Source organism: Nelumbo nucifera, chromosome 7 (assembly GCF_055504915.1).
Source record: "Nelumbo nucifera cultivar China Antique chromosome 7, China Antique-T2T, whole genome shotgun sequence".
Classification (NCBI taxonomy): Eukaryota; Viridiplantae; Streptophyta; class Magnoliopsida; order Proteales; family Nelumbonaceae; genus Nelumbo; species Nelumbo nucifera.
In genome coordinates this window covers 58,405,437-58,430,583 of record NC_142655.1, presented here as the reverse complement: position 1 = coordinate 58,430,583, position 25,147 = coordinate 58,405,437, and the positions used below count along the sequence as shown (strand labels likewise).

Here is a 25,147-nt window from a genome sequence, read left to right as displayed (position 1 = left end):
CAACCTCAAACCAAAGGTCATATTCGTCAAGGCGCCCTTGGAGGCTCATTTCGCCTAATCGCCAAGCAGTTTTGTACAGTGTGCTATAAGATACTTTTATATTCTTAATTTTTTGAGGTTATAATTATAAAATAGACATTATTAAACTAAAACATTCATTTTGTGTTTATATGCTAATTTCTTTTTATTATTTTCTTATTAGTTAGGGTTTAATCAACACAGACATTGTTAAATGCTGTATTGAACCCTCAAAGACTTCAAAACCTGAACCAATAAGGAAGAACTTAAAATGTTGTCTGATCAACACATTTTCCTATAACAAAAGGAAGAACTTCTTCCATCTTTTCTTTTCTTCTTTTGCAATAACAAAAATAGGGGTTTCAGCCCCTATGTTTTTTGAAATTTCTTTTCTTTCTTTTTCTTCTCATGCATATGTTGGAATATGCTGATTTTCTATACTTTAACATGAAGTTTATACTTTTCTTATGAAAATTATGAATAATTATTAAGGAAATATGGTTATGGAACCTAGGGAACTACCCTCCATCTCCTAGGCAACCGGGCGACAAGGTTCCCCCCTATCGCCTAGCCTCTCCTTGGCGCCTTGAAAACTATGCCAAAGGCAACAAAAAACATGGAGAGTAAGAGACCAAGGTGATGATGAAAGAAACAACAAAGAAAAATGGAAACCTCTCATGAAGGATAAAGGAGGGCATATGATTTATGAGATAACAAGAAGTAGCATTACTATAATAAATCCTTGGAATAGACATCTTTAATAATAGAGCACATGTAACCTCGAAGAGTGGATGATTTTTCCACTTGGCTACACATAGGAAACAACATGATTAGGACCCTAGACATTTAAATGAAAAAGGTAAAATGGACTTAATGCTCTATTAGAACGAAGAGCCTTCTACCACGAAAACAGATTCATGTAATCACCTCTAAAGCTGAACTAGACTGAGAACAAGTGTAAAAACAGGGCTGCCTACATCCTTACGGACCTTTCACACACTGTAGACACAGTTATACTACCAAAAGACAGCATTCCAACACTACTTCAATTCTGGTATGATGCTGCTGTCATCCTTAGGGCTGCAAACAGATCACATCGAATCAGATAAATTTGGATTTGTATATATTCAGATTCTAATTGATGTTGGATTGAAATTGGATATTGGATAGCATTAATAAGGTAAATTAAAAATGTTCAAAATATTATAATATTATTAATAAAATGAACTAAAAATGGTTTTGATATTTTCCTTGTTATAAGGACATAAGATAAATGTGTACAACATCCCATCTAGAGAGAGAGCTTCTGCTATCTATGCTCTTTTTCACTTACAATTGCACCCAAAACATTTGTGCTCTCTCCACCCATTGCATAGCTAATTCATCTGCCATGCTGTTAGCGTTCCTGTTTACCCAACTAATTCTCACTTCAAGATATTGAGTCAGCCACTTGAATTTGCCATAAAGCAGTCTCTCTATGCTGCACCCAGCCTGTTACCAAACTTGAATCACCCTCAAGGACTAATTTCTTCAACTTCATATTCCTTGCTCGTTGCACACCTTCCAATAACAGCCATAATCTCAGCCCTTAGTGAGTATCCAACTCCAAATGGACCTGAATATGGTGCAATCACATGCCTATTCTCATTTAATAGTTTAACAATTAAACAGGATGAAATGGTGAAACAGGATTCATGTAGCCGGCCCATATAGTTGGGATAAGGCTTGGATGATGATGTCCATTCTCATTTTTAAAGTCAAAATATACCTCCCACTCTTAATGGCCCCGGATTCCCCTACTGTGTCCATCAAAATGCAACTTCATCAATTGTAAAAGAAGAGAAGCTCTCCATGGACTTCATCAATGGACCAACCTAGTAGTTATACATTCAATAATCCCTTCTTTGCTTCTTGCATTCCTCTCATCTCAAACTGTCCAAACAAGTGCACCCTTGGCTAGGCAAAAGAATTTGGAAAACAACTTTACCATATTATCCGGAGGAGCTCACCCGACTTTTATGAAACTTTAACCTGTGACTTTAGTAAAAATATGGCATTCAAATCAATGTTACATAGATGCAATATAAATTTTTTAAGAAAATATATACTTAAATTGAACCAAATCAGATCATATCGGATTGGATAGGGAAAGATTCATATTACAAAACAGATTGAATTTTAATCACCCTTAGCTGGATAAAATTTGGACAAATGGATATCATTTGCAGCACTAGTCATCTCCTTGTAGCCAGCTTCTGAAACATTTTAAATTGTTCAATTGTTCAACTCATAATCACCACACACCATGTTCCTCTTTGAAGACTATCAAATAGAGGAACTTTAATCTATGACTGCACAAACAACTAGCCACAAAAGATGCCACAAACAAATCTGATATCACCCTGCTCACAGACTTGACATCATAGGAGAGAATAGACCCAAATCTCTGAACACAAGTTTAGAGAAGAGAACAGATCACGTGTTTCAATCAGTTCCAGACCACTCTGGTACCATGTTACAATCCTGTGATCCCTTTAACCAGTATAGCAAAACAGAAAAAAAAAAGGAGAGAAGAGAGAAAACTGATATATAGGGAATTCATTTTCTACCTTCACCTATAGTAGGTGTTTTGACTGCTGCTACAGTAGTCCGAACAGGAAGAAGAAGAAGAAGAAGAAGAAGAAGAAGAAGAAGAGAAGAAGAAGGGTCTGTCGAAAATCTGATGGTTAACCCATCCAGTCGACCCCCTTAATCTATATTAGATTCTAATAATGTTTACAAAGATAGAAATGCCCTTAAGTGTGGGGCAGAGTAACTCTAATAACACTGCCACATAAGCAAGTTACTTAATAAACAGAAGAAGACTAAACTACCCCTATTCGGCACATCTTAACACTCCCCCTCAAGCTGGAGAATATATGTCATATAATCCCAGCTTGTTACATAGATAGTTCACTTTCCCTGAGCTTAGAGCTTTTGTAAACAAATCTGCCCACTGGTCATTGGAGCCCACATGTTCTGTATTTATCTCTCCAGCAAGAACCTTCTCTCTCACAAAGTGGCAATCAACCTCTATGTGCTTTGTTCTCTCATGAAAGACAAGATTGGATGAGATATGGAGTGCAGCTTGGTTGTCACAGTACAATCTCATAGGTTTATCCATGTGAAACCCAATTTCTTGTAGGAGATTCCTCAGCCACACTAATTCACAGGTAGCGTGAGCCATGGCCCTATATTTGGCTTCAGCACTGCTTCTGGCCACAACCGTCTGCTTTTTACTCTTCCATGTCACAAGATTTCCTCCCAGAAATGTGCAATAGCCTGTAATAGATCTTCTGTCACTCATTGAGCCTGCCCAGTCTGCATCTGTATACCCAACTACTTCAAGTTTTCCTCCTGGTTTATACAATAGCCCACGGCCTGGATCTCCTTTCAGATACCTCACAATTCTAAGGACTGCATCCCAGTGAGGTATATGGGGGTTCTGCATGAATTGGCTCACCACACTGACTGCAAAGGAGATGTCAGGTCTCGTGATAGTCAGACAGCTTTCCCACTAGTCGTCTATACCTTCCAGGATCTTCAAATACTTCTCCTGTATCACTGCTCAACTTAACATTTGGTTCCATAGGGGTCCCAGCCGGTTTTGCACCTAACAGTCCTGTTTCTTCCAATAGATCAAGGACATATTTCCTTTGGCACAGATTCACACCTTGTTTTGACCTGGCAACCTCTATTCTCAAGAAATACTTTAATGTTCCAAGGTCCTTTGTTTGAAAATGATTTTGTAGAAATACCTTTAGTTTGCAAATCCCCAATTTATCACTACCAGTGATGACAATATCATCCACATAGACCACTAATAAAATCTTCCCAGCTTCTAAGTCAAAGCTGAACATTGAGTGATCAACCTGGCATTGCTTCATTCCAAAACTCTTCACCACTTCGCTGAACTTCCCAAACCAAGCACGTGGAGATTGCTTCAACCCATAAATTGCTTTCTTCAGCTTGCACACCTTACCACCCTCCCCCTGAGCAACAAACCCAGGTGGTTGCTCCATAAATACCTCCTCCACTAGATCACCATGGAGAAAGGCATTCTTTATGTCAAGTTGAAGGAGAGGCCAATCATACATAATTTCCAAGGAAATTAGGACACGAACGGAACCAATTTTATCCACCGGAGAGAATGTCTCCATGTAGTCCACACCATACAATTGTGAGTAACCCTTAGCAACAAGTCTGGCCTTCAGACGCTCCACACTACCATCTGGCAAGTATTTCACAGTATACACCCATTTACAGCCCACAGCATGCTTGCCAGGTGGGAGAGTAGTAAGTTCCCACGTTTGAGTATGTTTAAGAGCAGAAAGTTCCTCCTCCATTGCCCGCCGCCATCCAGGTGAACTAAGAGCTTCTTGAACATTGTTAGGTATGGAAATAGAAGACAAAAGTGAAACAAACTGGCGATGTGAGGTAGAAAGACGAGATAATGAAACAAAATTGGAAATGGGATGGAGTGTAGAACTACGTTTACCTTTCCGTAAGGCAATGGGTAGGTCAAGGTCTGAAGGTTCAGCAATAAGAGCCATGAGAGGATCCGCAGATGAGGTAGAAGCAGGAAGAGGGGCCGGTGTCGTTCGACATGTATACACTTGTCGGATCGGTGGTCGTTCAGTGGTGACCTACACTGGATGAGATGATGAGTCTACTCCAACAATAGCCTCTGGAACTGAATCACTAACAGGAAGAGGAAGAGGAGGTAAGGGTGAGGACAAGGGTGCTTCATGACTGGAAGAGAAGGGGACAGACTCAAAAAAGGTGACATCAGGGCAGACATAGCACTTTCGGGCAATGGGATTATAACACTTGTACCCTTTTTGAGTCCGAGAGTAGCCAAGGAAGAAACATTTAATTGAGCGTGCATCTAGCTTGTCTATTCCAGGACTCGGATTATGAACAAAGCACACACAACCAAAGACACGAGGAGTTAATGGAAACGGAGATAAAGTGGGAAACAAGATGGAGAAGGGGGACCGACCATGAAAAATAAAGGAGGGCATCTGATTAATGAGAAAACATGCAGTGAGTACAGCATCACTCCAAAACCGTTTTAGGAACATTCATGTGGTGAAGCATAGACCGAGCAATTTCAAGAAGATGACGATTCTTCCGTTCAGCCACCCCATTTTGTTGAGGGGTGAAAGCACACGAGGTCTGATGAATAATGCCATGCTGTTCTAAATACTGTTGAAATGAAGTAAGAAAGTATTCACGACCATTATCTGAACGGAGAACTTTGATTGGAACACCAAATTGTGTGCGTATTTCAGCATGGAATTTTTGAAAAATGGAAAATAATTCACTTCTTTCTTTCATTAAGTAAATCCATGTCATTCTTGAACAATCATCAATAAAGGAGACAAAATACTTGTACCCATTATAAGACTCTATTTTGATTGGACCCCAAACATCTGAATGAACCAAAGAAAAAGGACTCAACATACGACTCTCAACTCTTGGACTGAAGGACACACGACGGTATTTACCAAACTGACATGACTCACATTGTAAAACTGACAACTGACTCAATGATGGAACCAACATCTTGAGAACCTTGAGAGATGGATGTCCCAGTCGGCAATGCCATTGTAGAGTAAGAGAAGTCTAAAGTGCAATTGAAGATCCACCACCGTCAAGGTAATACAATCCACCAGCTTCATGCCCCCCACCAATTTTCTTCCCCGTCTTGAGATCCTAAAAAACACAAGTGGAAGGAAAGAAGGTAACAGAACAGTTAAGAGCTTTGGTTATTTTACTAACAGACATAAGATTGAATGGAAACTTAGGTACATATAAAACAGATGATAAGGGAACACACCTGGAGTCCCGGTCTCTAGAGTCAATAATCCAGGAAGGAGTTTTAGATGACATGTAAGCAATACCTGATTGGGCATATGTGGCAGTGGTATGCTGTGAAGTAGTTTGAAGGAACCGTTCATACTCATCACGCGGAACACTCACCATCTCCCTCCCAGAAATAGATGTAGATGTGGGAGGTGTTCGGTCTGCCAGTTTACTGTCACTAATAACAACCTCGCCTGCTACAGCATGATTAGCCCATTTAGAGGGAGGGCCATGTAGGTCATAACAGAAATTCACTGTGTCCTTCCCTACCACAATGAGTACACTTTCTTGTAGAGTTATTTTTTCCTCTGCCACGGCCTCCCCCTGAGTCACGGCCACCCCGACCAATCATGGAATTGCCACGGCCCCCTCTGGGAGCATGACCTCCCCCTCTACTATGTCCACCACCTCTAGCTGTCACAAGTGCTGATCTATCAGACTGTGTGGGGTTCTCTGTCTGTCCCAAAGAAATTCTACGAAGTCTTGAGAATACTTCCTCAAGTGTAGGAAGAGTAGAGCCCCCCAATATTTGAGCTCTAACTGGTTCATATTCCGACTTCAGCCCCACTAAAAATCTTGTAACATCTAGCTACTCCCTTTACTGTTTCTGAACTTGAATATCTGGAGTAAGGAGATGATAGACATTGAGTTCATTCCTTATATTCTTCATGCAGGCATAATACTCTTCTAGTGTTTTGGTTCCTTGTTGTAAATCAAAGTACTCCTGATACAGCTGATATACTCTTGTTGTGTTATCTTGTCCAGAATATAGCTTCTTAGCATGCTCCCATATATCCTTAGCCGTATCAAGGAACATAAAGTTGGCACTGATTTTGGGTTCCATACTATTCCACAGCCAAGTCATGATTTGAGCATCTTCTTGTTCCCAATCATCAAACCCTGGAGAGTCAACCGGTGGCTTCTCATCTCTTACATGCTTTACTTTCTTCTTTGCCTTGAGAAAAACTTCCACTGATTTAGCCCATGGAACATAGTTCTCCCCATTTAGCTTACTTGAGGTTATTTGCACCCCTAGGTAGTCGGAGGAAATTACTACACTAGGTTTCTGATCATTGTAGCCATCTCCTATTGCTGCCATTGTACTCTTTCATAGTTGCCTCTAACTTTACTTCTCAGCTACAAGCTGATTGATGTTGTTCACAGTTTGATATTTCAGCACCTATTGCAGCCTCTAAACACAACAGTGAAAGCACACACTTGTTCTTATTCACACTACTGCTGACTTCACACACTTACGTCACACATAAGCATCAGTTTACCATTCACTAATCACAAGTAGGCCCTCTTACAACCACTCAAAACAAATTGTGCATCACAAGCACCACAACACAGTCAAATCTCAAAACAAATTGTGCATCACAAGCACCACAACACAGTCAAATCTGCGGAACCCAGTTCAGACTTGTTTAACACACTTAAGAGGGCATTACACAACCACAAGGAGTTCGGCAAGGTCACTGCATTCCACCTTACACCACTCAGCCACTTACAGCAGCCCTAACACCACTTAACAACTTACAACAGCCCTACACCATTCAACAACTTACAGCAGCCCTACACCATTCGGCTACTGCACACACAGCCCTTCCTAGGGCAACAATGAACCTAGTTCTCTAGGTTCTAATCAATACTAACAGCTTCTTGTAGGGCTTCTACCCAGAAATATAAGTAACACTAGAAGAAGAGAGAACCGACCTTCCTTTGAGAATATCAATCAACCATTCACTGCTGAAGTCACTTTCCTTGTTGAAGAAGGTTATGCGCAGCAGAGAGACAAGCTGTAATGTTTCTGACCTAGGGCAAACCAGTTCTCTCCATTGACTGACCAGAAACGAAAGTGAAGAGTCACGAACAATGCTGAGGTGCTTTACCAACTGACGTAGGTCAGGAGCATGGCTCTGATACCATGTTTCGACTGCTGCTACAGTAGTCCGAACAGGAAGAGGAGAAGAAGAAGAAGAAGAAGAAGAGAAGAAGAAGGGTCTGTCAAAAATCTGATGGTTAACCCATCCAGTCGACCCCCTTAATCTATATTAGATTCTAATAATGTTTACAAAGACAGAAATACCCTTACTTAAGTGTGGGGCAGAGTAATTCTAATAACACTGCCACATAAGCAAGTTACTTAATAAACAGAAGAAGACTAAACTACCCCTATTCGGCACATCTTAACAGTAGGAATTCAATAATTCCATGAAAATGCCAGACTCCCTCTTTTAGTAATTTTAGTTCAGAAGGACAGAACTGCCATGCTGCCTACTCAAATACACAAAACACCACTTCTAACAGTTTCTACATCTGTTAAGAATGTAGAAACATCTTAAATTCTTCAATTATTCAACTCATAATCACCAGCACCATGTTCCTCTTTGAAGACTGTTATATAGAGGAACTTTAATCAGTGGCCACAGAAACAACCAGCCACCACAGGTGCCATAAAGAAATCTGATGTCACCCTGCCCACAGACCTGAGATCATAGGAGAGAATAGACCCAAACTGTGAGCCCAAGTTTAGAGAAGAGGATAATAGATCACATGTCTCAATCAGTTCCAGCTATGATACTATGTTACAATCCTGTGATCCCTGTAACCAGTATAGCACAATAGAAGGAAAGGAGAGAAGAGGGAAACAGAAATAGAGAAAACTGGTGTGAAGAGGATTAGTTCTCTACCTGCACCTATAATAGGAATTCAATAATTCCATGAAAATGCTAGTTGCTGGACTCCCTCTTTTAGTAGTTTTAAATTAGAAGGACAAAACTTCCCTGCTGCCTACTCTAATACACAAAATACCACTTCTAAGTTCTAACAGTTTCTACATCGTTAAGGATTTTCCTCAAGGTGATTGTCTTCATAAAAGAAATCAAAATCTCGAGATTGGTAAGATACTCAGAAATATTTCGTAGAGGATAGAGAAAATCAATTACTTGCCTGAAGAATGCCCAAAAACTTTCCACTTTGGGTCATAGCCCCCGAACATGAACAAGTCATGAGAAGACCACCCCTCTTTGTTATTTGCATGGCTAATGAGTTTAAATTTCTATACATACCAGATGCATTTTGTAGGACCTAGAACAAAAGATATATAAAAAGAGGAATTAGTTTATCCTCAAGAATAAATTGAGCAAATTTTTTTAACAGAATAGGTATTTGGACCATGAATTCTTCACAAGATGAAAAGAAATGCCAGATGTTTCATAGCTTAAAAAGTAAATAAATTAACTGATGCTTAAAGAAAGAATGGACTGAAAATTGTAAGGATCAAAACATACATCAAACATGTATACAAATAGGTATGGTACACCAAGGATGTATGATTAGAATGTTTGTTATCCCTGCTCTCTTTCATCTTGCTAGTATTGATCCATGGATCTTTTGTGACTAGAGATGTAATTTCATCTTGCATGTGACTGACATGAATGGCACCCTTGGTGTTCTTATTTTCATTTCTTGTTAAATTATAAACAATTAACAGAAATTTAGACATAATATTATTAAAGCAAACTACTTTTCTATAGCTTTTGACTCAAAAACCTTAGAAACCTGAAGAGATCCTTGTTGATAAACTCAACCTCAGAAGAGAAAGGATCCTTTCTTTTCCAGAAACTAAATCAAGAATATTAAGAAGTAAATGGCCTCAAAGACCAAACAATTTGTTTCAATTAAACAAGATAACATAATAAATACCTCTCTTCGAGGTGCTAGTTTTGGGGGGTCCAAAATAACCAAGTCCCAAGATTCATGCCTTGCAGCAGCTGATTTCATGAACTCACTAGCAGCTATTTTCAAAAATGAAATGCTTCTTGGATCCAGGTTATTGAGACCAATATTTTCTTTTGCAAGCTCCAAAGCAGGTAATGAGGTATCAATGCCTGAGAGGTAATATAAGAATTAAATCACGCTTATTCTAAAATCAGAAACACCTGCATGCAGTGATTACAACTTTCACTTCAAACTACATTAATGTATATTGATGTTCTACAGGAATCCTGAAGGCTTCTAGTACCCCACCTTTAGAAGGACAGGAAGTACAAAGAACCGTGTGCCAGAAGGTGATACTAATTAAAGCAACCAGAATCTTCACAAAACAGAAAACAAGTAGAATAAGCACTAATAACAAGCAGTCAATTGAAGAATATCGATCAAGAGCAAATAACAAAACCCCCTATAGCAGTCAACTATGGAGGAAAAAAGAAAGATAGAGAGGGAACTCTTTATTGAGAAATCAAGGAAAAATGTATAACACAAGAATGCCTTCTAAGCTGGACATCCACCATGGTTTAAAATGTTAATATATTTCCATGATATGTTTCCATTTTCATAGGTACCAACACAAAATATTACAGGAATCAACATTTTCCCTGGTAAGAACTAGCAATACTATGTGCAGAGGTTATAACTTGATGAGTTGGCAACAGTATCATAGATATGTGGAGGGCACGTAAAGAAGGAACTGGGCAGATTTTCAATGCAGAAGCATTCTTTGAATTCTCCATTATCAGAAACCAAAACATGTGCTTCATTTGTGGTCATCTAATTTGGATAACTCCTTTGATCTTAACTTAACTTGTTTTCGTCATAGTTGGCATGATATTATTTCTCATATCTTGAAGCTGTTCAGAGGTACATTTTGTATAAGAGCTACAGTGGTCACGGTTGGATGTCAATGGTCAGCCCATCTTTCTGATATGGTAAAGCGAGAACCTTAATTGATGGAACATAGTAACATGAGAAATATTAGAATCCAAAAATTTACCCATGACATTTATGGCACCACCCAATGCTGCATTTAGAGCAAAGCCTCCACTGTAGCAGCAAACATCAAGAACTTTACAACCCTTGGAAACTGTTGATATGAACTTCCGGTTTTCACGTTGATCAGCATAAAATCCTGTCTTCTGACCCTCCAATGATATTGCATAAGAAATACCATTTTCCATTACCTGGCATAAAGAACTTACAATGTCAGAGAACTAAAGCATCTGCAAAATGAAGTCAACAGTAATCACTAGCCACAGAAGAAATGGTTTGGATCTGTGATGGTGTTATTTTGAGAACAGGTAATTTTCTTTTAAGTGAACAGGCCTTAAGAATGTGCTTCCCCACTAAAAACAAAGAAATCAACAAAAGAATCTATTTAAATGAAGGGGAAGAAAAGAACAAGGTATATGTCTGGAACAGCTTAGTTTATATCTGTTGCTGATGTGGTTGAGGCTACTATAGTAGAGGCAGTATGATCATTGAACTGTTTTTCTTATTGAATAATTTTTTTTTTATCAGTTTCATATAAGCAGCCCAGTAACCTATTTCAGACATCCCAATCTATCTATCTATCTTTTTTTTTTTTTTTTTTTCTGTTCGATGAATAACGATTCTGCTGAATTTTATTAATATAACAAGTGGTTGTTAACTCCATAAAATTTTTTATCTTAGTATGCCTGTACCTTCAAGGGCCCTCGTTTTCCTTCAACCACACAACTACAACACAAGGATCTCCTTCAATAATAGGATTTCTGTAATTCAACGAATTCCACTAATGAATTTACCTGCTGGTTATTTTAAAGAAAATAATTTACCTGCATGATCAAGCAGTGAAATACCACTAACGAATTCCATACATCAAAACTCCATAATATGAAAAGAAGCCTTCGAAAATATTTGCATCAACCAATGCAAATCAATGGTGAACAAGCAGCCATCGTTTTCTTCTTATCTAATATCATGCTTTTCCTGCTCACTCTTTGACAATATGAGGATGAGGACTTGAACAAAATTTTTACTCACATAGAATGATTGATAGGAAATGGACAAGGTGGGTTTCCTTCCCCTTTTTGAAAGGTGGGATCCATTCCTAATGGGAGCCATGGTCCAAGCAAAGCAGAAATTGTGTTCAGTGAGGATCTTGCAACTAGTAACGAAGCTAAAAGTAGTCTGAAGTGGTCATGAACAGTTTGAGCTCAGTTCAAACTGTACTTGAATAAAAAAAAAAGTTTAAGGAGAATTCAGATTGTACCAATGAGTTGTGACTTGTGAGAATGAATTTAATTTTGTCAGGGTCCAAACCTTAAAAAATGGTTGCACACCTTCTTATTACTAGTTAGTTTAAAGCGGAACTTTGATAGTTTGATGGATGAGGCATTGTTAACCTGGGACTCTCAGGTAGAGATTGGGGTGTGTAGTAATGAACAAGCAACCATCTTATTTATCTACTCAGGTCTGATTAGTTATGGTGCTTCTACAATAGCTGAATTGTTTGTTGTCCTATAAGCACCAAAAGTAGGCAGATCACTGAAAAGTAATGGTGGAACTTGGGAGGTGACTTCAAGTTCATAGTGGCATGGCCAGTTTGATACATCATAAGGAGACAAGGCATCTAAGAAAGGAACTGAGAGTCCCTTTTCCATTGGGTTCCTACATCTTCATCAATGAATTTTCTTTTTTATTTATCTTCAAAATAATTAATTGGGTTAAGTGGGACTTAACCAGCCCATCGTCCATGGGACAATTGGCATGTTGTACATATCTCTTTGTATTATTCTTTAAACCCTCAATAAAGTTAAATAGTTATCTATCAAAAATATATAAATCATAAATATATATCAACAAAAGGTACTTATGTATATTATAGGATAATGTATAGTGAAACAATAGTTTTTTAAACCCTTAAATAAAATTCTCAAATATTAATATTTATAACATTCTAAAATTTCTACTATAAAATCAAACTTTGATGGCTGCTGTTTTAAGAAATGAGGCCGGAGAGATTATCCTTCTCTACTCTGGCCCATTGGGAGATGGGAATTCTGTTAGGGCAGAATTGTTAGCCGCCATACAAGGAGTCCTTCTCGCAAAAGAATTGGGCCTGGGGCAGGTGCTGATTGAGGGGGACTCTAAGATAGTAGTGGGGTGGTTAAATAATTCAGAGAAGGTTGCATGGATTTACAAGAATGAGCTAAAGAAGTATAAATGGCTGACAAGAAACATGTCTGTTACAGTACAGTGGGTGGGAAGATCGGCAAATGCATTCACTGATACTTTGGCAAAACAAGGGGCAAATAGGGAAACACTGTTCTGGGATAAACTGTAATCTTGTAGTAGCACTCATGTACTCCTTGTTATAGTTTTTATAGTTTTGTTTTTTGGGTTTCCTGTGTTGGAGAGGTGGCATCTCGTGCCTTTCCAAGGGACTGTATCTTCCTCTTGATCTTAATGAAATGTGATATTATTTATCAAAAACAAATACAGGCTAGTCAAGGATTGGTGGTGTACTGGTGTACTCAGAAATAAAGAAGGAATTATAATGGCATTGTATTCAGGGCCTATGGAGATATGAGACTCCATGATGGAAGAATCTTGAGCAGCTCTTTGAGACCTTAGAAGGACTAAATTGATGAATTTCAGAAATACAATTGGGCAGAATCTTGGGCAGCTCTTACTAGCAAATGAATGTGTGGAGGAGATGAGAAGATCAGGTAATCAAGGCTTTGTATGTAAATTAGATCTTGAGAAGGCTTATGATATAGCGGATTGGAGCTTCTTGCTAGAGGTGCTTAGGAAGTGTGGTTTTGGGGATAGATGGTGTAAATGGATTAGCAGCTGCATTATGTCCTACCATTACTCTATTTTAGTTAATGGGGTAGTCAATGATTTCTTCCTAGCTTGTAGGGACCTAAGACAAGGTGATTCACTATCCCCTTTCTTATTCACTTTGGTTGCTGATGCTTTTAGCAAACCTTTATCAGAAGCAGATAGGATTGGGTCAACAAGAGGGTGGAGAGTTGGTAGAAATAGAGTTCTAGTAACTCACCTTCAGTTTGTAGACGACATTATAATTTTTGTGAGGGATGTGACCTAGTGAAAGTGAGGAATTTGAAGAACCTGATTGTATTTTTTGAGAGTACTTCTAATTTGGAAATCAACTTTGAGAAGAGTTGTGGTTGGGCTCAACTTGCACTTGTTCTAAGTGGCCTTTGACCTATTTAGGATTTCCCCTAGGTGCTAACCCAAAGAAAATTCTTTTTGGAGTCCAATGGTGGAGAAGTTTGAAAAAATGTTGGAGGCCTGGAAGAAGAAAAGTTTGGGGGGGGGGGGCAAAGTAACCTTAATCAAAGCAAAACTTGCCAATCTGCCAATTTCTATCAGTCTGTCGGAGTTGGGGGAAGAAAAGAAGGATCATCTGATCAGATGGGAAGTGGTGAACCGAAATAAAAAGGAGGGGGGTTTAGGGCTAGGGAAGTTAGTAAGAATGAAGCTCTTCTAGGCAAATGGCTTTGGAAGTGGCCTATGGAAAGAGAAAGAGATTATGGCATGAGGTGGTGGCTAGTATTCTGTTAGGTAACTGCCTAACTCAGGGCTTTTCGAGGAAGCCTGCCTCCTGAAATGAGAGAGAGAGAGAGAGAGAGAGAGACTGAATTCCCAGAATCAATGTCTTCTCTTCTGGACTTCCTTTCTTTATTTATAACATTCAGTTACAATTCTGTTATCCCAGCTTCTCCACTTGTCCAGTTTGTTATGTAGTTTGTTCGAGTGGTTGGCTTTCAGTCACATTAGTTAAAGGCTGACGTGGCCTTTTCTTGTACACCTGTCCCTCTGTTCCACTTATTTGTGTCTTAACAGTCCCTCCTCCCTTGAAAGAGACCTTGCCATCAAGGTCAAGATGTGGGAATCTATTCTGTAAATCCAAGTAAGGTTTCCAAGTTGCATCTTCAAGTGGGAGACCTGATCATACCACCAATGCCTCTGGTTCGATGTGATGCCCTTTGTGTACCCACCTGAAATCTGTTATCTGGGTGGGCTCAGTTTGAACTTGGCCATCTTTCGAGAATGATGGGAGGGTTGTTGTTGTTATTGCTCCCATTTTCGGCCATTTCTTTAATAGAGATACATGAAATACGGGGTGCAATTTTGATGTCGCTGGAAGGTCAAGTTTGTATGCCACGGACCCAATGCGTTCCACAATCCGAAATGGACCGAAGTACCTTGGGCTCAGTTTGTTCCACCCGCGGCCTGCTACTGAAACTTGCTTGTATGGTTGTAGTTTAAGGAAGACTTGATCCCCAACCTGGTACTGGACGGACCTATGCTTTCTGTTGTAAGAGTCTGCCATCCATTGTTGGGCTTGACGGAGGTGGGATTTGAGCTCTTGTAACACCATATCCCACTGGAGGAGTTGGTCTTCCACTGATGCTACTACGGTAGACCCTTTCTCATATGGGAGTAGGGTAGGTGGGTCCCGTCCATATAGAGCCCTGAATGGAGTCATTCCTGCTGCACTGTGATACGTGGTACTGTACCACCATTCTGCCCAATGAAGCCACTTGAGCCACTGACGTGGCCTATCCCCTGCATAGCACCTTAGATAGGTTTCCAAACTCCAGTTGACCACCTCAGTTTGCCCATCTGTTTGAGGATGGTAGCTGGTAGATTTGAAGAGTTTCACTCCCTGTAACCAGAAAAGTTCTGCCTAGAAATGACTCATAAAAATTGGGTCACGGTCTGAGACAATGGAGTTAGGGGTACCATGCAATCGTGCCACCTCCTTAGTAAAACCCTCAGCCACCATTGAAGCTGTCGGTGGGAGAGAGGGAGAAAATGGCAGTATTTGGTGAGTCTGTCAACAACTACGAGAATGACAGACTTGCCATAGGAAAGGGGGAGCCCCGTTATGAAGTCCATGGATATATCAGGCCACACTTGTGTAGGAATTGGAAGTGGTTGTAGCAGACCTACTGGACACTGGGTATCAGCCTTATTTTTCTGGCATATGACGCATTCGGCTATGAATTTTTGGACCGAATTCCGCATGCCTTTCCAATGGAATTGGGTGGCTAGTCTCTTGTAAGTGCACAAAATTCCTGAGTGTCCTCCTACTGGTGATGAGTGGAACAATTCAAGAAGCTGCTGAATATGGGCTGAATCCTGTGGTATCACCAATCGATGTTTATACAACAAGTTATTCTCTACTGTGTACCCTGGGTGGCTAGTAGGGTCCTCTTGGACCTGTGAACGCAGATTGCTCAGTTGTGGGTGTCTTTCAGCTTCTTCCCTTAACCGATTCATGAAGGAACACGTTGGGGCCATGAGAAGTAATGGAAATAGTTGTGGTTGGTGTGACAGTGCATCTGCCACTTTGTTAGTGTGCCCTGCCTTGTATTCAATGACATAATTGTAGCCTAGTAGTTTGGCTATCCATCGCTGTTGTTCCAGAGATAATACTGACTGCTCCAACAAAAAATTCAGGCTATGGTGGTCAGTTCGTATGATGAACCTCCTCCCTATAAGGTAGGGTCGCCACCGCTGAACTGCGAGAACAATTGCTATCAGTTCTCGTTCGTATACTGACTTGGCCCATTTTTGTGCTGTCAATGCTTTGCTGAAGAATGCCAGTGGCCTTCCTTCTTGCATGAGAACCGCACCCACTCCTTGGCTTGATGCATCACATTCAATGATGAAGTCCTTTGAGAAATCTGGAAGTACGAACGTCGGTGGGGATGAGAGTTGTTTTGAGCGTCTAGAAGGCTTGTTGGGCCTCCCTAGTCCAGCAGAATCCATTCTTCTTGAGTAAACTTGTCAAGGGCGCAGCAATCAGTCCATACCCTCTGATGAATCGCTGGTAGTACCCTGTTAGACCCAAGAAGGCCCGTAACTCCTTAACATTTTGAGGTTGGGGCCAATTTATCATGCTTGAGATGTTTTCCGGGTCTGCCGCTACAGTGCCATTTTTTACTACGTGCCCCAAGTAGTGTACTTGAGTCTGTCCGAATGCGCACTTTGACTCCTTTGCAAAGAGTTTATGAGTCCTTAGTAGTTCCAAAGTGATTTGTAGATGCACTAGGTGTTCATCCCATGTAGCGCTATATACAAGTATATCATAAAAAAAAAAAAAAAAACTTAGTATAAACTTGCGCAGATGGGGTCGAAATATGTCATTCATAAGTGCTTGGAACGTAGCTAGCGCATTGGTCAACCCAAACGGCATGACCAAAAACTCATAATGCCCATCGTGTGTACGAAAGGCAGTCTTGTGGATGTAACCCTCATGGACCCAAATTTGATGATATCCCGATCTCAAGTCTAGTTTGGAGAATATTGTGGCCCAACCAAGTTCATCTAGTAGTTCATCGATTACCGGTATGGGAAATCGATATTTTACAGTAATGTTGTTCAGGGCCCTATAGTCTATACAAAACTGCCAGGTCCCATCCTTCTTTTTCACAAGTAATACCGGTGAGGAGAATGGGCTATGGCTGGGTTGTATAATTTTTCTACCAAGCATATCTTGCACTTGTCTCTCAATTTCTAGTTTCTGAAGATAGGGGTAACGATAGGGCCTTACGTTTGTGGGTGTCGTTCCGAGAAGCAAGGGAATGCAATGATCATGGGCACGTTCCGGTGGTAGTTCCTTAGGCTCTTGGAAGATCATTGAAAACTTCTGAAGTAACTGCTGTAGTTGTATGCGGACTTCTTCAGATCTGCTGGAGTTACTTCCTTGGGCTAGAATTGGGTCGTTCCTGTGGGAGTCTATCTACATTAAAATGATGTGGGCTAGGTCTGCTACCTGCTTTCTTATGGTGGCGAGGCTAATGGGCCCTGGATCCTTGGACATCTGCCCTTGAATATGCACCAGCGATTTGCCCACTTGAAAGTCCATTGTGAGACGAGCCCAATCACATATCACCAGCACCAGTTGCCTTAACCATTGGACTCCGAGAACTACATCTGCTCCACTGATTTCCAGGGGATGTAGATCTACCTCGAACTCATGTCCTTGTATCTTCAGTTTTAATCCTGTGCATGTACTGTCGCACGCCAGATTGCTCCCATTAGCTACGTGCACCCAAAATGCTATATATGGTTGGACCAGAATCCCTAGTTGTCTGACCAATGTTTGAGTAATGAAATTGAGGGTGCTGCCACTATCTATAAGAATCGATACATGGCGCCCTTGTATCAGTCCGGTTACCCTCATAGTCCGAGAGGAGGCAAGACCGATCAAGGCTTGCAGGGATACTTCCGGATATTCTTTTGTCCATTGCCCCCATTCTTGGTTGTCCACTGGCTCGTCGGTGTCTGCTGATTCCTCTGCGTTTTCGGCTTCGGGCTAAAGGAAGAATACTTGTTGGATCTTGCAGCGATGGCCCAGTCCAAATTTGTCTCCACACGCATAACAAAGGCCCTTTTCTCGTCGGGCTTGCATCTCGGCCCAGGTTAACCTCTTGGCTGGGTCGGGGCCTGAACTAGAGTTGGCTTCCTTGCTTGTGATTCCCACTCCTGGTCTGGACTCCGGTTTACCCAAGATACCAAGTTCTGGATTCGGTATACCTGGTCTGATCGCAGCTCCCAGGGGTCGATTAATCCTTCTTGCCCAATTCAGTTTGTCTTCACGGAGTCGAGCTAAGGCTGCTGCGTCAAGAACAGTGGTGGGTTGCATGGCTTTAACCTCCATCCGCAGTTCTTCTTTTAGTCCACCAACAAAACTTCCGACCAGTGCGTTTTCTGGCCACCCTTGCACGCGCACAACTAATCTCTCGAACACCATTTGATAATCTTTGATGGAGCTGGTCTGTCGTAGCTTGGCGAGGCTTTCATAATAGTTTTCAAAAGCCGAGACACCAAATCTCATGGTTAAGGCATCGGTGAAGTCCACCCATGTGGCTCGTGGGTGCCGTTGCCAATACCACTAGTACCAGACGATCGCCTCTCCTTCTAGGTGCGCGAAAGCTAGTGGAACACGATTAGGTTCAGGCGTATCGTGGTAATCGAAGTACCTTTCGGTTCGTAGAAGCCAGGACGTGGGATCGCCCCCTACGAAGACGGGAAACTCGATTCTTGCCGTTTTGGTGGTTCCTGATCCGCTTCGATGACTGGTGTCATTGTGTTCTTCTTGCCTTTCCTGATTCGGAACCGGTGGTGTCTGTTCTAGTCGCCCAAGCAAGGACGCGAAGCTTTCTTTTATTTCTTTAATGTCCGCCGATAATCTTTGCATTTCTCCTTCCATGCTGTGGACTCTGTGCTCCATCGAGGAAGCCTTCCTCCTGAAACGAGAGAGAGAGAGAGAGAGAGAGAGACTGAATTCCTAGAATCAATGTCTTCTCTTCTGGACATCCTTTCTTTATTTATAACACTTAGTTACAATTCTGTTATCCCAACTTCTCCACTTGTCCAGTTTGTTATGTAGTTTGTTCGAGTGGTTGGCTTTCAGTCACATTACTTTAAGGCTGACGTGGCCTTTTCTTGTACACTTGTCCCTCTGTTCCACTTATTTGTGTCTTAACATGTTCATGGCGATTCTTTGGGCTGTAAGGTTAGAAAGGAATAACAGGGTTTTTGATCACAAAGCCTCCTCTGAAGCTGAGGTCATCAATATGGCAATAGGTATTGTTAGAAATTGATTGTCTATACATACTGATTTTAAAGATGTTATATATGTTTTTACTTTTTTGAGGATGGCCTTTCTTTGAGGTCCTTCTGGTTTGTTTTGTACAACTTCTCATTGTACAAAAGACCTTTTGATTAATAAAAATATACTTTAACTTTTCTCAGGAAAAAAAAATATTCATGGTGGCTCTGAGATTGGTTGGGATGCTGGGGTATCTCAATGGACTTTGCTTACATCACCCTAGAAGTCAATCTTTGGCACTCTCCATAAATTCCTTAGCTTTGTAAGGTATGATATGACGTCTTCTCTAGTAATTCTATTCATTTTTGGGAAGATATTTGGGTGGGCACTCAACCCCTAAAAGATTGCTTCCCCTCCCTCTACTCTATCTCCCTTTTTAAAAAGAAGCCAGTCTCAAGGTTTCTTTCACCCCTAGTTCTCCCTTTGACTCTAAATTAGGACTTTGGGTTTCACAAAGGTTTAAGGGATGAAGAACTTGCCTATATTTTTGAACTCTTGCTTCTTCTGGACTCTGTTTGTTTGGGCATCTCTTAATCTGATAGAAGAATTTGGTCTCTAACTCTAAATGGTTCCTTCACCTGCACTTCTTTCTTCAAGTCCCTCTGTTCTACCCCTTCCTCTTCGGTTTTCCCTACCAAAGAAATTGGTCTAGGCCCATCCCTCCTAAAATAGTTGTCTTTTTCTAGGAAACTTTCTATGGTAAGATCAACACTATGGCTAACCCACAAAAGAAGAGACCTTATCTTTGTTTGTCCCCAAATTGGTGTATTTTGTGTAAAGTACATAATGAGAATTGCTACCACTTGTTGTTATCTTGTTCCTTTGTTGCTAATATTTGGAATTGGGTCCGTATGTTGTTTGGGTGCAGGTGGAACTTTCCCTCTGAAGTAAATTTGCTTTTTGACCTATCTACTTTTGGGTGGCCAATTAAGAGAGGCAAACTAATGTGGAAGTGCATCAAAGCAGCCACTTTGTGGACTATTTGGGAGGAGAGGAATGCTAGAGCATTCCAAGAAAAGGAAAGAAGCATCAAAGAAGTAAAGGAATGTTACAAGGACAATTTTGTGGCTGAAAACTTTAGATTTGTTTAGGGATTACTCCTTTGATGATCTTTGGAAAAGTTGGGCAGAGGTGGCCTCCATAGCCTCCAAAAAGAATATATTAAAGGTAGTTTGGAGCAAGGTTTGAAATTTCAATATGTATCAGGCCATATTGGTCGATACGTATCGTATCAGGGGCTTCCCGATATGCCCCTCCAGGGGGAGTTTCAGGATTACGACCAGTTCAGGGGGTGGGTGGACCTTAAACCAGCCCCTTTGAACCAGATTTGAAAAAAATAATAAAAAATAAAAAAAATCTAGAGATGCTGCCCGATACGCCTCTACCGGCATATCGGGCGTATCGATATTTTGAACCTTGGTTTGGAGACCTCCTACAAAGAGTGTGGTAAAGCTAAATTTTGATGGGAGCAGTAAAGGTAATCCAGGACCTTCAGGAGCAGTAAAGGTAAGGACAACAACATCATATCCCTATTTTCAGGTCCAACGGGAGTTGGTGATTTAAAAAGGGCAGAGATATTGACTGTGGTAAAAGGAATACAGGTTGCCAACCAACTAGGGGTGGAAAATTTGATAGTTGAGGGAGACAATAAGGTTGTAGTGGGTTGTCTAATCCAGATACAGTCCTCTGGGGATACAGGGATCCTCACAAGAAAGTTAAGTGGCTCACAAGTAACATGTCAGTTAGTTTTCAGTGGGTTATCAGATCAACAAATGCTATGGCCGATTCTTTGGCTAACCAAGGGGTCTGAAGGGCTGAATTATTATGGGCTACCTTATGATCGTATCCTATTAAGAGAATGGTTCTGTTCTCATCTCTAAGGGGAGGAAACATCTCATGCTTCCTCCTAGGGTGAATGTATACTTCCTTTTATTAATATAATCATTATTCATTTATCAAAAAAAAGGTGACTCAAATTGTAACAGGGTGGTTTAAGGGTAACAAGGATGGGCCACGGAAATACTAACAGATTAGAAGAGAATAGCAGCAACTAATTTGTAGAGAAGATGGGCCGAATGGCCCATAGGCTGTCTATCCTTTTTATCTTTTATGTTCTTTGCTGTAATGGGCCTTATTCTGGGCCTATTCTTTTTATATTATGTTCTTTTAATTTCTTGCCCAACTAAGGGCCTCTTTGTAAATTATCAAAGTTTAACTTAATAAAATAGTGTTAGGGGTGTAAGAGTTGAGATTAAGGTTCAAAGCTCTCTTACTCTGAACCCCTATTGCCGCCATCTTCTTCTTCATCTTCTCTTCCTTAGAAGAATGATTTCTGTCATTTTATTTTGATTTCTGCATCTGTTCTAAACAGTCCTTTATTCTCAAAAGACTGTTTTTCTTCTTAATTCAAGGAGGAACAATTGTAAATTGAGTACCTAGATCTTCTAATGGACTGACAAGGCAAAGGGTGGGTAGAAAGCAATTGTATTGGGGTTTGGTCCATCAAAGGGAGCTTTAACTGTAATTGTAATATATTAGATGGTTAGAGTAGAAAGGTGTTGAAATAAAGATCTGCAAAAGAAAAGAATATTTCTTGAAGAAGAAGAGAAGAAAGGAGAAAAGGAAGAGAAGAGATTTGAGAGAGAAAAGAGAGAAATAATGTTGGCCACCCTCTTCACTATTATTTATGGTCTAAAATAATAAAGATTACAAAGACCAATATGCCCTTATAGGGCGGTTAACACATAAAACAGCATAAAACAATTAAAATAACTGCTCAAAAAGGACCCAACAAGAGTGTTGTGGTTCTCACTTCCTATATAAACAATAAATAATAAAAAACTACCACTATAGACTACACAATTTGTCTAAAACCTCAACACTCCCCCTCAAGTTGGGAGTAAATGTCGAACATTCCCAACTTGTGTAGATTGTATTCAAGCTTGTTCTTTGCAACCCCTTTGGGGAAGAACTCATCCAATTGTAGTTTAGAGGAGACATAAGGCAAACAGACTTCTCCAATTCTCACCCTTTCTCTTATGAAGTGCCTATCAACCTCAATGTGTTTAGTCCTGTCATAAAGAATTGGATTGTGGGCAATATTGATTGCAGCTTGGTTGTCACAATATAACATCATGGGCTCCTTAGCTTTTATTCCATAGAGATCTCACCCAAAGTAGTTCTATAACACCATGATCCATAGATCTATATTCAGCCTCTACACTTGATCTAGCCACAACTAACTGCTTTTTACTCGTCCATGAGACCAAGTTTCCTCCCACAAAGGTGCATACCCCTGATGTAGATCTCCTGCCATCTAAGCAACCAACCCAATCTACATCTGTGTAGGATTCCAGCTTTAAACTTTCATGGTCTGAGAAAAGAATCCCTCTTCCAAGATGCTTCTTCAGGTATGCAAGTATCCTCTCAATGGCTTCTCAGTGTTGAACCCGATGAGCATGCATATACCGACTCACAACACTAACAGCATAGGAGATGTCTAGACATGTCATACATAAATATAGTAGTCGGCCTACCATCCTTTGATATCTTCCTACATCCTTAACGAACTCACCATCCAAAGCATTAATTCTATGATTTGGATCAATAGGAGTATCAGCTGGTTTAATTCCTAACTTTCCAGTCTTCTGTAGTAAATCCAACACATACTTCCTTTGAGAGATGAAAATTCCATTTTTGGATCTTGCAACCTCAATCCCTAGAAAGTATTTCAGTTCACCTAGATCCTTGATCTCAAACTCTTGCTGTAGTGACTTCTTGAGTGCATCAATCTCCTTCAGATCATTTCCTGTAACAACTATATCATCTACATATATAATCAATATTAATAAGAGTGCCTCCCTCCTTTTTAGAAAGAGAGTATGGTCGGATTGAGTCTATGTGTACCCAAAACGGATAAGTGCTCCTCTGAACCTGTCAAACCAAGCCCTAGGTGATTATTTCAAACCATATAGTGATTTCTTCAGCCTGCAAACTTTTCCCTTACCAACATTCTTATAAAAACCAGTTGGAATGTCCATATATACCTCTTGCAGATCACCATTAAGGAAAGCATTTTTAACACCAAGCTGGAATGGAGGCCATGAATAGGTAGTTGCTAGGAACAAGACAATCCAAACTAAGCTCATCTTAGCAACTGGTGCAAAAGTCTCCAAGTAATCAATACCATAGGTCTGTGTATACCCTTTTGCAACCAACCTTGCCTTGTACCTCTCTATGCTGCCATCAACCCTATACTTCACAATGAACACCCATCTACATCTGGTTGTCTCTATCTGTAGGAAGATCAACTATTTCCCATGTTTGATTTTTAACCAAGGCTTCCATTTCTTCTTGCATAGCTAGTTTCCACTCAGGTTTGGAGAGAGCCTCACTGACATTCCTGGGTTTAGACACAAAATCCAAGGAAGAAAGGAAACCACGGTAAGAGGGTGATAAGGCACTATAGGAGAGATGGTGTGAAATGCAATGGGATGTAGACTGCCACAATAGTGTTCGGTACAGAAACATCATTATCAGGGGAAATAACAGGCTCAGGCTCAAGCTCAAGGGAAATACTTGGAACTGTATCAACCAAACCTAGGATCTTCTATCTGAGCATGTGTGGAGTCAGCCCTCTTCTGGTGGCATTGATAGACTTGTGAGGCTGGTCGTAGTGGATCAAGACATGGGATTGTAGTTACTGATGGTGGAATAGGTGGATCAGATGAAGGAACAAATGACACCGGAAGAGGGACAGGTTGTGAGTTCCTCTCTCCAAAACACTCCCTCTAAAGAGAACCACCAAAGAAAAAGAAAGTAGACTCAAAAAAGGTAACATCCACAGTAACAAACCTACTCCTCGACACTGGATCATAACAACAAACCCCTTTTGGTTTTGAGCATACCCAAGGAAAACACATTTCTTGGCCTTAGGATCCAATTTCTTGTGATGAGGACCAAGAATGTGAACAAAGGAGACACACCCAAAAACTCTCAAAGGTATATGAAATATCTCCCCATCTAGAAAAAGCAAGCTGAAATGTGCCTTAAACCCATAATTGTCAAGGTGACGACTAGGCGGCTTTATAGTGTCGCCTCGCCCAAACACCTAAGTTTTGTATACTAGGCGACTGCCCAGAGACTTATGTGGGCGCCTAAATCCAGCTTCAGTGCTCTTTCTTGGTTCGAAAAAACAGGGGCTTCTTCTCTTCCAGCCCAACTTCAGTTCTTTTTTTCTTCGAATAAACAGGGGCTCCGCCCCTATACTCCTCCTCCTCCTCCTCCTCTTCTTCCTTCTTTTTCTTCTTCTTCCCTTCCTAGTTATTGGCTTCCTGCACTTATTATTTTTAATAGCTGAACCTACTATACTCCCTTCCTAGTTCCCAAACTTATAAAATAGTTTAGTTCAGATTCTATTGCCTAGGCGCCCCTGAATTATTTGTCTCTGTTAGTTTGTAAGTTGCAGTGCCAGACATGTCAATTGAGCAAACATTGTAGAAGTTATTTTCCTTTAAGAAATAAAAAATCTGAATTTCCATTCCATATTGTCTATTTTGATGTTTGGGGCCCTGTTACTCTACCTACTGAGGCTGGACATAAGTATTTCATTACTTTGATTGATGACTACTCTAGATATACTTGGGTTTACCCTATGCGATCTAGAGATGAAGTGCCCAAAATTGTGAAAGACTTTCAACGCATGGTTTTCACTCGGTTCCAAACTGAAATTCATATTTTCTAGTCGGACAATGCAAAAGAGTACTTCCATAGTGATCTCACGGAGTTCTTTGCTTCGTGTGG

The 25,147-nt window shown here is 40.5% G+C and overlaps 1 protein-coding gene across 7 annotated transcripts in view; it reads right to left on the bottom strand.

Annotated features, from left to right (window-relative positions):
- Window positions 1–25,147, bottom strand: part of LOC104599755 (S-adenosyl-L-methionine-dependent methyltransferases superfamily protein) — a 104,567-nt gene that overhangs the window by 1,887 nt on the left and 77,533 nt on the right. For 6 of the 7 annotated variants that reach the window (XM_010262441.3, XM_010262440.3, XM_088890913.1 and 3 more), the window contains 3 exons: window positions 10,703–10,889; window positions 9,634–9,818; window positions 8,878–9,015 (listed from right to left, as the gene is read on the bottom strand). In XM_010262441.3, the coding sequence (XP_010260743.1) occupies window positions 8,878–9,015; window positions 9,634–9,818; window positions 10,703–10,889 (510 nt within the window). The remainder of the gene's footprint in view (window positions 1–8,877; window positions 9,016–9,633; window positions 9,819–10,702; window positions 10,890–25,147) is intronic. The other variant, XM_088890912.1, reaches the window with a different exon arrangement.